Raw genomic sequence first — 14,429 nt, forward strand, 5'->3', positions numbered from 1 at the left:
GTCACGCCCTTCTCCTCAAATCTAGTCACTGTGCTACGATGTTTAGCGGGTAAACACTTGTTTGTCTTGCGTGCCTACACCGTGAGTTTGATTCCCACATTTGACAGTATGAATGTTTGTGAGTAACGATGACAAAAAAAAAAATGTAGCGGGTAAGCGGAAGTGACGCATTCCGCCTTGTATCTTGTTTGTGACAACCTCAAGATGTTCACGCCGCTGGCGTGCGCGCTCCTGCTCGTCGTCGTCGCGCTCGTTCCCGTCGTCATCAGACGCCACCGCCGGAAAAGGTCAGTGATGCCAGAAGACGCCGCTTCCTCGTGACGTCACAGTCCAACTTTTTTTTTTCCTCCGTTTTCCTTGCGTTGCTTGCTAGTCACTCGGGTCACTGCAATCGATTGCCAAATAAATCATTGATCAAGCGATAAGAACCTGCAGCGTCCGTTTTATGATTATGTTGCCACGTTGGGTGAAAAGTGTGCGACAGCCCGACTGGTCGCCGATGTTGGCCGAGAACCTTCCAAAAACAACTTTTGAAACTAATATTAACCCTTTTTATAATAGAATCGTTTCGTCTGTGTAGAGTAATTGAGCCACTTCTCATTTATTGGTATTGTTGTATCTACGCTGCAATTGTATAGCTCTAATAAGTAAAAATGACACGAGTTTTTTGTTTAGTTAATTGTTTTATTTAATAGCAGGCCTTTATTATTTTTAGTTCATTTTCAACAGTTTTTGTTGTAGCCACCTGGGGGCAGTATTGAGGGGGAAAGGGGGAATAAATGATTGTTTTGCTTGTTTATGTGGAATAAAACCAAGGAATGTAATTAATCACAGTCTGTAAGAACTTCTTTTTCTCTCTCCTTATCCTACACACACTTCGTTTCCACCTCACCATTCCAAATGAGCCGCCACTGCCTGCCTTATTTCTGACTGACGCATCACATGACAAGATGTACTGGTTTTGTGCGTGTCAGATGTGAAGGCGAACCCCCGCTGATAGATGGCTGGATTCCGTTCCTGGGAAAAGCTTTGGAGTTCAGGAAAGATGCTCACAAGTTCCTGGAGGAGCAGCGGAAAAACTTTGGAGATGTTTTCACTGTTCACATGGCAGGTTGGTCTCGCTGCCTCGCTCCAAATTTTGGGGGGCGGTCCCCTCATAATCCTGATGCGTAACATTTTACATTTTGTAATGTTGTAAATGTTGCAAGTGGACATTGTAATCAGAGGATGGTCCATCAGTTCATCCGCGGCCCGAGCACCCATCAGTCATACGTCCATCAGTTGCTGAAGCAAAGATGAAAAGTGCCATTTGAGTCGAATGTCAAATGGAGTCAAGGCGCTGTGATGGTCCTAATTGAGCGCAATTGATTCGGCAGGTCGCTACATGACCTTCATCATGGACCCCCTGATGTACCCGGCAGTCATCAAAGAAGGCCGGCGCTTGGACTTCCACGAATTCAGCGGCCGTGCAGCACCGGCTGCCTTCGGCTACCCGCGCATCACAGAGGGGACCTTTCCGGGCCTGGGCGAGCAGATCGAGCGTGCCTATGGCCTCCTCCGCGGGGAGCAGCTGACGGCGCTGACGCAGAGCATGATGGAGAACCTCATGACGCTCTTCCGTCAGGACCACCTGAAGCCGGGCGCCACCTGGCGCGAGCGCGGCTTGTACGACTTCTGCCTGGACGTTATGCTGGAGGCCACCTTCCTGACCTTGTACGGCCGGCCGGCCCAGGGCTCGCGCCACACCCACGCGGCACAGCTCAAGACCCACTTTGTTCACTTCGATGAGGCTTTCCCGCTGCTCATCGCTCAGGTTCCCGCCTGGCTGCTGGGCCGGGCCCGCGCCGCCCGCCGGAAGTTGACGGACTACTTGGCGCCGCCCGGGATGTCTGACTGGGCCGACGCCTCGCTGTTCATTCGCCGCCGCGCCCAGCTCCTGGAGGGCCACCCTGTCATGGGCGACGCTGACAAAGCAGGTGAGTACAACTTTTGCTGCCGTCGCCAATTGCGCTGCGGGTCGGGCCCGCTGGAGCAAAGCGTTCTGTTTCAGGATTAGCTCGCGCCAGGCAGTTTGACACAGAGCCAGGGGTAATGCTGAGCGTTGCCTTTCAGCGCACCACTTAGCCATGCTGTGGGCATCGGTGGCCAACACAGCGCCGGCCGCCTTCTGGGCAACGTACCACCTCCTGAGGCAACCGGAGGCCCTGCGAGCTGTCCGCCAGGAGATCCTAGAGGTACTGGAGCGCAGTGGGAGTGGGTTCAGCGATGACATGGACCTGGCACTCGCCGCGGAGCAGCTGGACCACATGATTCTTCTGGGTAGGAAACCCGCCGCCGCCGTCGGCTCTCATGCCCGCCTGACTTGCCGCTGGTCCTCAGAAAGCACCGTCCACGAGAGCCTACGCATGTCTTCGGCATCCATCAACATCCGCGTGGCTCAGGAGGACCTGAACCTGCGCCTGGACGCCGAGCGCGTTGTGGCGGTGCGGAGAGGTGACATTGTGGCACTGTATCCGCGCAGCGTGCACATGGATGACGCCATCTACGAGCAGCCGCAGGTAGCCATCGCCGTCACGTCTTTGCCCGACCACTTGTCATTCTTTCTCCGGGGGTGGATTTGGTGTCCCGTCAGGCGTTTCGCTTTGATCGCTTCGCCCACCAGACGGAATTCTTCAAGGACGGACAAAAGCTTCGCCATTACCTGATGCCATTCGGCTCGGGCGCGTCCATCTGCCCGGGACGCTTCTTTGCCATCAACGAGATCAAACAGGTCGTGTGTCTGCTGCTGCTCTACTTTGATCTGCGGCTTGAAGCGGGTCAACCTGACCCGCGGCCCGACGGCAGCCGCGCGGGCCTCGGCATTCCGCGGCCCGATCAGGATGTGCGCTTCCAATACCGCCTGCGCAGCGCTGTCGCCCGCTAGTCCCGTTTTTTGCCAGTCCTTTCTGTAAGACGCTCGCTACATAATTCTCAATCTTTATCGGCACTATGCGGAAAAACTGCTAAACTACCCATAATGGTTGCTTCCTATCGATATTACCACCGCAACTGGGCTCAAGTTTTCAACAACAAGATTAATATGCCCTTCAAACTAATGGTTCAAGCTAACACAGTCAAAGTAACGGTTCTGTATGAACCATTTGGCCCTCTTGAATTGTTTTTGGGTTGACGTGGTTTACGCCACTAGAGGGATGTGAGAGTCTTAATTACTGGGGAGCCAATAGAAACCAGGTGGATTACGACACGGGCGGGGTTGACAGGAGGAAAATGTTTTCGACTGTGCCGACACGCCAAAAGGTTACGAGATCATTTACAGTGTCAAGGAAAATAAACCTGCAAGTATCTTTTTATTTGTACCATCAACAACAGAACTCTCCGCCTGCTTATTCACGTGTTTTAAGTGCAAAGGCACATGTCCTAACAATCAGCCATCATACAGGGTTAGTCACTTCAGGTTCAATCTACTCAACTGGTGGCAGAAGCCAGTTTTGAAGGAGCTACTTGCAAACTTTGCAGCTCCTCCATGTCTCTTAGATCGCTTTTCTGCTTTTGTGAGAGAGGCACGGCAAGGCAAGTCATTTCTGCAAATCGGGTGGGGCGTCCATCACATGACCCGCGTGGAACATATGCAAAGGATGGCGATGCGGCGTCCGCTCAACTACTTTGTCCGAGTCGGAGCACATGCGGCTGCAGAAGGCGAGGCGCTTTCAAGTTCCTAGCAGGATTGCGGAGAAAAAGGAGTCTGGCAAGACGCTGATGTTGTCGGCCGTGGCATTGTCCACGTAGATGGCCGTGTACTCGCCAGCCTGAGCCGCAGAAAGAAGCAAGTTATTCTCCAGATCTCTCCGCCAACATCCAAGAATGGACTAACGATCAACATGTACCTGTAAGAAGAGCGTTCCCGTCAGAGTGATGCTGAAGGCTCCTCTCACGGTGGACACGCTCACCACCGAATCAATGGAACTGGAAAGCACGCACGTACAGTCAGAGACCTCGGCCATGCAAGCACGTATACGCAGCGAAACTCACGGTTTGGTGCGACAGAGTGACTCGATGCAAATGGCTGCCCTCACGCTCTCACGCAGTCGCACCTGAACACGTTCACCTGACTCTTCACACACACAAACGCAAGCATTCTATGCAGATGGTGAGGATGACAACGATGATGATGATGACGTCACATGACTGACTGAGGCAAAGGCGGGCACTCAGCAGGTAAAATCCGGACTGGGTGGCAGTGTAGCGTCCGTGGCTCACGTCGAAGCCCCGACCGCGTTGAAAAGCAGCAACGAAGGGCGGGGCCTGCAGGGGCAGAGGTCACAGGTGTCACCTCGCCGTCCGGTGGGTCGTTTGCGGGGACATCACCTGACTGAAGGGGGGAAGCTCCACCTGACTGCGACTGGCCACCTGCACCGCTTGGGGGAGGCGGCCGAGGAAGGAGGTGGAGACTCGAGGAGGGCGCTCGCACAGCCCGCATAACACGTTCGCGGAGGCGCCTGCAACACGCAACACGGGGGGGGGATGTCTGGGGGAATTTTGCTTTTGTTGTCACGTCCCCAAATGTGGCAAGCCGCGACGTTACCGTTGAACCTGACGAGCAAGTCGTCGATGAGCTGCCGTCGATACGGGCAGGGCGCCGGCCTTCCCGGGGAGCTGCGAGGTCCTGGAGGTCCCCGGGGGACGTGCTGGACACATGACATGGACACCGCAATAAAGACAAAACTTGTCGGCAAAGGTGCGTGTGAGTGTGTGAGCTGAAGAGGAAGCCGGTGTGTGTCTGAAGGTGATTGTTGGCTTGCAAGTGACCTTTGTCGTTCTTGGGGAGCTTTTGCGGGCATCTGAGTTGTTGATGAACATGAGCCAAGATGTCCGCGGTGAAGGTGGCGCAGGCGGTGTATGCGGAGACTTGTCCTGGAGGGAGCAAAGCCGGCACAGGTTCACTTGGCTTTCACTTCATTTGAACTGCAACTTGATACGGTGGACCCCAATAGTTCCAATACTGCGTGGTGATCACAGAGTCACGACACGGTGGAGGAACTATCCGGGTCCACACCATCAACATCTCTATCTGGTTTCGAGAGAAGGTGTGCGTGTTACCTGGACCACCTGCAGCGCAACCTTCTGACCGCTGCTTGTTGCGTTCACCATCATCATCATCACCGCCATCACCATCATCATTGGGCGGTGTCTGAGTGTCTTCATGTTTGGATGGCGCAAAGACTTACCTTCTGCCTCTAGCGTAACCATCTCGTCCTTCATTTATATGTTCATCGCACGCCTGTGCACCCATGCTAGAGATAAGGGAGGTGGAGCTAGGGTGATGTAATGTTCCATAGAAAGGCCTGATAGGCTAGGGACGCGCCCCTTTTATTGCATCACCCACATGTCATCATCTTCTGGTTGACCAAGATGATGGCATCTTTGCCTTGCTTTTCTTCTCACTTTTACAAGATTGGTGGAGATTCAACATGGCGCTCTCACAAAACTTAAACTTGTGAGCAGTATAGAGCCCTAAAACAAAAAAGTGAAAAATGTCCATCGCAAAAACTTTGCATTCTCTGGAAAAAATGAGCCAAGGGGCTCTGTAAGTCAGCGACGTCACATTATAGTCATTTTACATGCAACCATTGTCTTGAACCTGTATGTGTGTACAATATGGTCCATCCATCCATCTTCTTCCGCTTATCTGGGGTCGGGTGGTGGGGGCAGCAGCTTTAGGAGGGACGCTCAGACTTCCCACTTTGTTCAGCTCATCCCGGGGGATCCCAAGGTGTTGTTCCCAGGCCAGCTGAGAGACATAGTCTTTCCAGCGCATCCACGGAGTCTACTGCCGGTGGGACATGCCCTGACCACCTCCCCAGCGAGGCGTCCAGGAGGCATCAGTTCCCTGCGGTCCTCCCACGCTGCTCCACACCTTGTGTGAGCAGAGGCGGAGTGTGATTTAGCAAGCTATGGGTGGAGTGATACCCTTCTGTGTTCTGCAATCAGACTCACTTGGCCTCTGCAGATAAATGCATCCAGCGCTGTGGCTTTAAGAGCAGCGCTGCGTGAAGTCTCGTGAGAGTGCTTAGCGGGAGTGAGATTCAGACCAGGAAGTGAATGGAGCACGGAATGCCCGCCTTAATGGACGGCCTCCGTTCTCTGTCTTCTCCATGCCGATTAATGTGAACCAGGAGATCTTAAGGTATTCGTCAAAGTATTTAACAAATAAGCCATCCATCGATCTTCTGTACCAATTGTCCCTGCGGGGAGGGAGGGATGGGGGGTGCTGGAGCCTATCCCAACAGTTATCGGGCAGTAGGCGGGGGACACCCTCAACCGGCTGCCAGCCGATTGCATGGCACACAAAGACGAACAGCTATCCGCCCTGAGAAAGATATCATTTCTGATAGTCGCAATAAACATGTCGGCCAACGTGCAATTGTCGCAAGCAGCCAGCAGGTGGAGACAAGGTCTTCCGCGCAGCTCTTATCCGCTTCGCCAACTTTTCACGCCAAAAAATACTTGACAACTCTCCAATTAGCACAAAGAATGACCGACATGAAAATGAAGGCACCTTGCAGGCTTGAGTGTCACTACAAAAAAAAACAAGACTGAGTTTTTAGTCTTAGAAAGTCTTTGTATAACTGGAGGGAACGTCACCGCTGCGCTCCGAGAACATTGAAGTCAACTATTTTATCTTGTCATTCTCTTTCTGAATTCCGAGTCATAAAATTAAATTGCGGCTTTTGAAAATGTTTTAACCATGGTATGGTCAAAGTATTACATGATAATATTGATTATTGCATAAAAGTTATCGTCATGTATGTAAAAACATAAATTATGTCTTGCCCCCCCCTCCCCAGGTAAAAAGTAGTGACATTCTTACTTTCGAACTGCGCAAGCACTCTTGATGACAAAACTGTAGAATCATCCTGTTTTCAAAAGAATGAAAAGCAGACAAGTGTAGTGCCTTTTTATATCTGTGGTGTCTCAATTACCGATGTCTTTTATTTCTTTTTTCAAATGTTTAGCTGCGGAGGAAGGCAACAAACGTACCTGTGGGAGCATACTGAGCCCCTCCCCCACCTGCAGAGCCCCCAGCAAGGACTTGAAAAGACAACACCTCCTACCACTGTTGTGCATGCTCTTTTCATGCAAATAAAGCACCACGCACGCACGCACACGCATACACACACGCTTCGGGCGTGTAACAGGAACAGGAAGTAACAGTCTTTGCACAAACACTCCCAATGAAAACTGGTTTGTATTTCGGGATATTCGTTGGTGTGACGCGGCAGACGTGTTCTTTCTAGCCTCAGACTTCACCGGAGTACTGCAGGAGGAAGGCCAAAAAGTACATCTTAGGCTCAACGGAGATCTTGATGAAGGACACCTCATTGGTCCTGGAGTGACCCGGCTACTGAACTACACACTTTCACAAAATCCTTTGGGGGAACTAGGGGATGGCGAAGGGGGGGCGTGCGGTTGGAATAGCTGGAGCCATTGAGGGAACAGCATTTACGTTCAGTTCAGGGCAATGTAGAGGAAAGAGCAAAACGGAAAGCTCCCGGGAAAAACAAGATGTTGGGAACCCAAAAGAACCACGAGATGGCCTAAGGAACAAAGAACTGGTTCCCAAGGAAAAGAGTGGTGCTGAAATAGGAACAAGGAGATGTAGGAGACAACAGGAGAAGTAGGTGGTGCGCAGGAGTCAGAAGTAGATATTCAACAGTGAGGTCTCAACGTAAGAAGGATGCTTTAAAGAGAGTAAGAAGCAGCACTTTACAGGCCGGATTGTGGAGGAGCCTTCTCATCAACCGCCTGCACTATTAGAGGACCTGGGACCATGTCTCTGAAACTGTCCCACCCCCTCCAGCTATAAACGGGGGAATAAAATTCATGAATATTCTATTTTTTACTCCTTTCATTGCTTGCCTGATTTTGTTCTTTTTCTTAAATAATGACTGCTACATCCTGGAATTTCCTCGTGTGGGCCAAATAAAGAAATAGCTCATCTTAACATTGTGCTGAAAGAAAACGATGACTTGAGGATTCCATTCAAGTGGAGTGCACATCAACTAAATAAAAAAAAAACTGAGTCTGTTGACTACAAACACTTGTAAAAGATTCAACTCACATCAAAGTTCCGTTTAAGACTAAGTCAACCCACCGTAGTGCACAAATGGGCTGGAGTGACGTACACAGTTGGAACAGTTCATGGAGTAACATACACAGTTGGAACAATTCATGGAGTCATTATTTTGCTTGCTGCCGCACGCGCACATTTAGTAGTCCCATTCTACAGTAATTACACGGAAAAAACATTCGCTTAATGTTATCTTTTAGCATGTGGTTATACTTTACAGGCCTGTTTCCTTTCATTGTAAATATGCATAAAAACCGTTGTAGATGCCTGCAATGCACTGATGCCATTCAAATTCATTACATTAGGGGGTGCGCGCGCGGAGGGGAAGGGTGCGCTCGTTATTGAAACTTGACGCTCGGCCTCACTTGCGATCGGGCGCAGTCGCGCTTTACGACGCACGCGCCGACGTCGTCGTGTTAAAATGACGGACAGCGAAGGCGGCCAATCGACGTTTTTTGCGGGACTGACGTGCTTCGGCGTTAACCCGCTCGACCAACGGGGATCGTTCGAGCGTCCGACTGCATTCGCGGCCCGATCTTCAATGCCGCCGTATGTTGCACGAGTCCCCACCCCCGAACTGCTACGCCTAATGGCGGCCGCATCTTTTTGCACATTCTCATGTTCCGCATGTAAAATCCATGTGTTCTCAAGTCGGTAAGGAGAAAGCCGTATTGTTTCATAAGAAGGTTGACGAGTATTTGAGCTGGGTCCTGGTTGCTGATTTTCTTTTTTTCTTTTTTTATTGAGGGGGGGGGGGCACTTGTCTTGTCGCTTGTGTCATACTTTGTGCACTTTTGAGCAAAAGAAGGAAACGAGGTCACGCGCTCACTCGCGTCGTTCACTTTCAGCACTTGGGAGTTTAGTACGGATCCGTTGGTCAGATCGCAAAAGACAAAAGAGAGGAAAGTAGGCAGGCAGAGGGGAAAAAGTGCGCCACTAGGACGACGGCGGAGAGGGAGCCTCAAGATGGCTGCCTGCCACTCAGGGGAGGGGCGAGCGGAAAACTCAAATGGCGACGATGACGCTTCGCGTACTTTGGGTGCCGATTCTCCGACGACGCTTATCTCGCCAGCTGTGGCCGAGGGTCGGCACGCAAGTATGCGGTGCGATGTATCTAAACGTGAGCCGTCGTTTAACTCTTCGAACAAATTGACATTTTTTCATTTTTATTTCCCTTCGTCTGAGTGGGCGGGAAGTGCGACCGGAAAGTCGCCGCCTCATTGGTCCAGACGTACATCAATCAATCAAATGGCGCCATATGTCTCCCGCGCGGAAGCAATCGGCTATATTTCGTACGTAAATCGACAGAGACGAGTTAATGTGACCTTCCCGGTGGAGAGGGTTACCATTTGGCCACTCGAGTCGCTCACATTGACATTTTGGAGGCAAAAACCCGCCGGGCATTCGCGCAGACAGGAGGAGGCGTGGCCCGGGTGGCCTTCGTAATTCGAGCCTCCGTTCGAGCGGTGAAGCCCTCTGGCGCGAGGGCAGCCAATCGGCGAGAGCCAAGCCACCCTCGACCCCGCCTACTAACTTATATCAACCACTCGGCCGCCAGCTTGCTCGGCCATTGGCACAATAACACGCTCAACGCCGTAGCCAAGGAATTACTCCTGTCCATCGTTTTTCTCGCCCACTTTATTTGACTCCCCCGAAACAATGGCAGATGCCAAAGTTGACTCCGCGTCGGAAATCTCAGCCAAGGTAAGAAGAAAACGACGACAAGAAATTTATGTCACGGTGGTGCTGCTTGCTCGCTAAGCCGCTCACCTCCACAAAGCTGCGCGGGCATCACGCGTCACTTTTATGAAATTTGTATCTCAATAAATCATATTTTAATGTAAAGAAAATACCAAAGACAAAAAGTTCTTGTCGTTTCTGCACTCGTCCGGCGCCCGAAGAAGCCGGCGCCAAACGTGTTTTGCGAGCATCTCGGCCGCTTCCAGATGTCACTCGAATGACGCGAGCTCATCCTCATTGTCTGCTCGCGATCCGTCTTTGTTTATACGAGCGGCTCGGTTCCCCTTCTTCAAGAACCGGCGGACGAGTGAGCCGCAACGGGGTCCGGGGAAGAGCATCAGCGGCTGCCGGGTTGTTCTTTCCTTTTTTTGTCGCGTCCCGTTGTGCTCTCGGTTCCGGTACCGAAAGTTGCTCTCAAAGGAGCCGCCGTGTTTGTTGACGGGCTCGGCTTTGGCGGCAGCACTCGCTCGTTCGCTCATGCTTCTTCTTGGCGCTTCCGCGTCTCCCTGCGAAGCTATGCACATAGTTTTTTTTTACTCGTGGTTTTCGAAGGCGGACAATGCAGAGCACTTAGGTGCGTGCGCGTGCGTCCGTGCGCGCGCGGAGGTGTGATACGCTGTGCGCGCGCTTCGTGCTGGCTTCGCAACGTGCTCAAGTTAAGCGCCGCGTGCACGCGCTTATACCAGCGTAATGTAACGAAGGAAACTTCACCCCACTTCAAATAATTGTCAGTTTTACTCAAATTTACCCGTGTTGAAGAGATAATCGGGTTAATTTTATAAATAAAACAATAAACGGCGAGATCGATTTCAAGATTTCCTTTAAATTGGGGCCCGGAGGACCGAGCGGGAGTTTTTCGGTGCGATGTGGGCCATGTGTCTTCTATTGTCCTCCGTTACACGCACGCTCCTCTACAACCCACCTCCCGCACTTACTCGCCCCCACCACCCCTTTCCACAAAACGTCACCCCTCCCCCTCAGCGCCTCGAGCTGGTTTTCACTCGCGTCTTGCATTGTGGGAAATGCAGTGCGTCTCCCGGGCGTGCCTGGTGACATATGGTGGCCCATACACTACAATACCCACAATGTCCAGGGAGCCCGCCAACCATGGATCGGATTACGAGTCTCGAAAGAGGCCGGAGTGCTCCCAGCATGCACCGCTGTTCCTTTTAGACAACAGGAAGTTTTAGATTTGAGATAGCATACATTGAAAACGAAATGTTTGTGTCACTCATCTAATGGTTTTGTTTCTTCTTTGTATTTGGGTGCCTCAGGAATTGAAGGACAAGAAGCTCGTGGAGGAGAAGGAGAACGGCAAAGATTCCGCCACCAATGGAAAGGTGACGAAAATACTAAAACGTCCCCTGAAAAATTCCGCTCATATTGATTGCGTCAATGTAGCTGTTCGTCATCAAAAGGGTTCAAGTAAAAGTACAATGTTGTTTACATTTTTCAATGTATTTTTCAAATACTATGCATTTCAATATGTTATTTCACATTTGTTTTCAAAAATATAGTGCTAATCATGGTTCACGATATTATATTGGCGGCGGCCCCACCGCTCAGGAGGCTGACGAAGGGGACAAATTTGCCAAACGTCGTCAATAACGAACGCTTGCTCCCTTGAAGTGAAGCGACACGACACTGCGTTTATCTGGACATTTTGCTGGCACCTCTGCTCAGGAAATTGCTGCTCGGCTTGCCCCCGTTGTGCTCGCGTCACATAGGTCGTTGCATTTTGTTAATTCACCACCAGATGGCACTAGATTCGACACATTGTCCATTGTTTTTTTTTTATCCGAGGCTATGGCCTAATGCCCTTGCCCCAAATAAATGTTGTATTTGTGCTGAGCTGCCATAAGAGGGCGCCAACGCTCTTTTCGAAATGACTGAGAGCAGAAAGGTTTTCAGCAAACGGCAGGAGATTGGTCAAGAAATGGCGGGCCACGAAGATAGCAAAGATCATTCTAATGACGATTTGGAGTTAAGCAGCGAAATGAGAAGAAACGAACGGTGTAAGAGCAACCCCGAACATAAAGTTTGGATTTGCAGGAGAACGAGGAGAACGGCGAGCCCGAGATTGACGACGAGGAAGACGACGAGGTGGATGACGAGGACGAGGAAGATGATGGCGAAGGTGCCTGAGACGCATCCTTGAGGTCGTCCTTCCTCGCAACGCGGTCGCTGACCATGGTCGTTGTTGTCGCGCAGGTGACGAGGAGGATGAGGATGAAGACGAGGATGAGCTGGAGTGCGGCACAAAGCGGGCGGCCGATGACGACGAAGACGACGACGACGAGGTGACCTTGCTTTTCGCTCTCTTCAAAACGCGTGTCCGGGAAACAATGAGTCAAGGAAAAGCCGAGAAACGGGAACACGAATCAAGGTTGCTTTTTGTGGCTCCCACTCAGGACGACGTGGAGACCAAGAAGCAGAAAACCGATGACGATGATTGATGCGGCGGCTCCCGACGGCGGTGGCCCACCGGGCTGCTTCCTGTGGTTGTTCTCAGGGGGCGGGGCCGGAGGAGCGCTCATCCAAACAAAAGAAAATGTGGTCATTAGCGAGTAGATTTCAACGCCCGCCGTCCTCACGCACAATCCGGCCTCAACAACGACTACAGCGGAGAATTAGTTTGTATTTTTATTTACATTTTATATTTTTGTACATATTGTTGGGAAGGAAGCAAATGTTATGTCTTGGTTAACAAGATCTATAACCATATGACACCCAAGCCCAGTCCAAAACGTTTTTGGCCGTTGAACTCAGAGCATTCCACTTAATTCCATTTAATGTATGTACTTGAGCTGTACCATAGAACGACTTTGTGCTTGCTCGCTCGCTTGCTGGCTGGCTGGCTTGGATGGAGGAAGGCCGAAGAAAAGAAGAGCCTCTTTCTTTTTTGTTTATGGTTGTTTTCTGGCCGCCTGTTTTGGTGTACGTGCAAAGTTTGTCGTTTGACAATAAACCGGACTTTTATTTTGTGACTTTTACTTTGCTCTCTGGCTTCTTGCTCTTCACCTGCCGGGTGCACGCTGGTTAAGCTTTTAAGTCTTTCATTCATTTAAGTCGGAAACTTCCAAAATCGTTTTCTTCACAATTTATGAACCAAATAAACAAAAGAAAAGCATTGGAAGTAAGGAATTATATTGTAAAGAGGGGGGGGGGGTCTATTCCAGAGCCCTTGATGTCAAGAGGCATCGAGTGGCGTGTCACGTGAATGACATGTCGGCTCTTGCCAGGAAGAATGTTCCCAATGGTTGCCGCCGAGGTAGACTGACTTTCTGTCCTGACGGTCGGGCCCCAGAATCCACGTGGCAACAACACAAAGTGCTAAGAATACCATTTCAAATTGCGAATTAAGAATCCAGGTAAGAGTGCAGATGCCGTCTGTGAGCGCCACGCATGACCTCCTGTGTAATTTGCTGATCTGCCAATAGATGTACCTCAATCTCGTGGCCAACAAATAATGAAGCTTTCTGATTCCGTTCTGGCGCCTTCATGGCAGCGCCCCCTAGTGAATGACTTTTAGACTACCGTAATTTTCGGACTATGAGTCGCGTTTTTTTTCATAGTTTGGGTGGGGGGGCGACTTATTATATATACATATTTATGTTTTTTTTTCACTTTTTTGGGCATTTTATGGCTGGTGCGATTTATACTCCGAAAATTACGGTATTCTCCGAGTTGAGCTTTGATTGCGGGCTCCAGCAGATTATAAATGGATCAACTTCTTGCCCAATTGGTCTGAGGCATTTTTTTTTTGTGTCATTGATGAGAACTGCAATGCTATTGCTATGTCAGTGTGTTGTACATCTTGAACAAGCGAGTTGTGTGAGTTGTTGAGTGTGTTGGTGGGTGTGATTCAAGATTTTTCCCCAGGAAAAGGTGTGCCATAAATGAAAAAAGGTTGGGAAACACTGCTCTACACGCTCTGATGTCTGGCATTTCTCCGTGAGGTCTTTTTGTTTATGTTTATTCGATGTCTTTTATGTCTTGTATCCACTTTGATATCCTGCAGTAATAGGAACGCTCGCGTCCTCTTCACCCGTGGATAAATAAGGCCAACATTGGTCGACAATGCAACTCTCAACTCGTATCTACTTGCTTATGCTACTGGGACATGCACAAATGCGCAAACACACACAGTGGACAGATTGTCATTGAGACACAGCCTCATTGTGCGTCTGTGGGACACGCACACGTAGGAAGCATTAGTGAGGGCTGCGTGTTTGTACGCTGATGTCAAAGTGGTGCGTAAGTACCGCGGCGTCACTGTCCTTGTTGGGTGAGACCTCGTTGCCGCGGCAACATCTCCACTGGCCTCCCTGACGGTTTGGAGCCCTCAAAGCGGCCCGCTTGAGCTCACAACGTTGCAAAAAAACGGCAAGCTCAGCTGTCATGATGTTTGTTTGCAAGATGTTCTTTTGTACAGACAAGATCCATTCATCCATCCATCCATCCCCCCATGCCTCCCTCCCTCCTTGAGTGGCCCAGCAAGAATGTCCAGATTACCACTGCAGGCCTGCACGTGCACAAGCGGGTGACGGCCGTGTAGGTC

The 14,429-nt window shown here is 50.6% G+C and overlaps 3 protein-coding genes and 1 long non-coding RNA gene across 10 annotated transcripts; 3 read left to right on the forward strand and 1 right to left on the reverse strand.

The window, feature by feature from the left end:
• Window positions 1–19: 19 nt before the first annotated feature.
• Window positions 20–3,371, forward strand: LOC133165110 (cytochrome P450 7B1). 2 transcript variants are annotated; one of them, XM_061294549.1, is made up of 6 exons: window positions 20–81; window positions 205–287; window positions 975–1,111; window positions 1,377–1,976; window positions 2,113–2,558; window positions 2,633–3,371. In XM_061294549.1, the coding sequence occupies exons 2-6, from the start codon at window positions 205–207 to the stop codon at window positions 2,921–2,923; spliced, it is 1,557 nt and encodes a 518-aa protein (XP_061150533.1). In that variant the 5' UTR covers window positions 20–81; the 3' UTR covers window positions 2,924–3,371. The 2 variants fall into 2 exon arrangements, with proteins under 2 accessions (XP_061150533.1, XP_061150534.1); XM_061294550.1 differs by lacking the exon at window positions 20–81 and having other exon boundaries at window positions 94–287; window positions 2,113–2,319; window positions 2,380–2,558.
• LOC133165167 (erythroferrone-like) lies at window positions 3,329–7,132 on the reverse strand. Of its 6 annotated transcripts, XM_061294648.1 has the most exons (11): window positions 6,869–7,029; window positions 5,639–5,914; window positions 5,384–5,511; window positions 5,098–5,291; window positions 4,807–4,911; window positions 4,583–4,685; window positions 4,366–4,496; window positions 4,191–4,302; window positions 4,030–4,111; window positions 3,885–3,963; window positions 3,329–3,806 (listed from the first exon to the last, which is right to left on the reverse strand). In XM_061294648.1, the coding sequence occupies exons 4-11, from the start codon at window positions 5,257–5,259 to the stop codon at window positions 3,708–3,710; spliced, it is 873 nt and encodes a 290-aa protein (XP_061150632.1). In that variant the 5' UTR covers window positions 5,260–5,291; window positions 5,384–5,511; window positions 5,639–5,914; window positions 6,869–7,029; the 3' UTR covers window positions 3,329–3,707. The 6 variants fall into 6 exon arrangements, with proteins under 6 accessions (XP_061150632.1, XP_061150630.1, XP_061150629.1 ...); XM_061294646.1 differs by adding an exon at window positions 7,039–7,132 and having other exon boundaries at window positions 5,098–5,914; window positions 6,869–6,914; XM_061294645.1 differs by having other exon boundaries at window positions 5,384–5,914.
• On the forward strand, window positions 6,047–7,900 carry LOC133165207 (uncharacterized). The gene is made up of 2 exons (XR_009717517.1): window positions 6,047–6,184; window positions 7,014–7,900. It is a non-coding gene; the product is annotated as an uncharacterized LOC133165207 (long non-coding RNA).
• Window positions 7,901–9,672: 1,772 nt separating this feature from the next.
• On the forward strand, window positions 9,673–12,861 carry LOC133165194 (prothymosin alpha-B-like). The gene is made up of 5 exons (XM_061294689.1): window positions 9,673–9,832; window positions 11,143–11,208; window positions 11,921–12,005; window positions 12,080–12,168; window positions 12,280–12,861. Exons 1-5 carry the CDS (start codon window positions 9,788–9,790, stop codon window positions 12,322–12,324), a joined length of 330 nt encoding a protein of 109 aa, XP_061150673.1. The 5' UTR covers window positions 9,673–9,787; the 3' UTR covers window positions 12,325–12,861.
• Window positions 12,862–14,429: the final 1,568 nt, after the last annotated feature.

Source organism: Syngnathus typhle, linkage group LG13 (assembly GCF_033458585.1).
Source record: "Syngnathus typhle isolate RoL2023-S1 ecotype Sweden linkage group LG13, RoL_Styp_1.0, whole genome shotgun sequence".
Taxonomy (NCBI): Eukaryota; Metazoa; Chordata; class Actinopteri; order Syngnathiformes; family Syngnathidae; genus Syngnathus; species Syngnathus typhle.

What these genes read in the sequence shown, in the direction of transcription:
- LOC133165110 (XM_061294549.1), top strand. Translation starts at nt 205, where the DNA reads ATGTTCACGCCGCTGGCGTGCGCGCTCCTGCTCGTCGTCGTCGCGCTC. An exon ending in AGACGCCACCGCCGGAAAAG is followed by an intron (nt 288 to 974) that starts GTCAGTGATGCC and finishes TGTGCGTGTCAG; the next exon opens with ATGTGAAGGCGAACCCCCGC. An exon ending in TTTCACTGTTCACATGGCAG is followed by an intron (nt 1,112 to 1,376) that starts GTTGGTCTCGCT and finishes TTGATTCGGCAG; the next exon opens with GTCGCTACATGACCTTCATC.
- LOC133165194 (XM_061294689.1), top strand. Translation starts at nt 9,788, where the DNA reads ATGGCAGATGCCAAAGTTGACTCCGCGTCGGAAATCTCAGCCAAG. An exon ending in CGTCGGAAATCTCAGCCAAG is followed by an intron (nt 9,833 to 11,142) that starts GTAAGAAGAAAA and finishes TGGGTGCCTCAG; the next exon opens with GAATTGAAGGACAAGAAGCT. An exon ending in CGAGGAAGATGATGGCGAAG is followed by an intron (nt 12,006 to 12,079) that starts GTGCCTGAGACG and finishes GTTGTCGCGCAG; the next exon opens with GTGACGAGGAGGATGAGGAT.
- LOC133165167 (XM_061294646.1), bottom strand. Translation starts at nt 5,259, where the DNA reads ATGAAGGACGAGATGGTTACGCTAGAGGCAGAAGGTAAGTCTTTGCGC. An exon ending in AGCTTCCCCCCTTCAGTCAG is followed by an intron (nt 4,303 to 4,365) that starts GTGATGTCCCCG and finishes CTGCCCCTGCAG; the next exon opens with GCCCCGCCCTTCGTTGCTGC. An exon ending in TCACTCTGTCGCACCAAACC is followed by an intron (nt 3,964 to 4,029) that starts GTGAGTTTCGCT and finishes CGTGCTTTCCAG; the next exon opens with TTCCATTGATTCGGTGGTGA.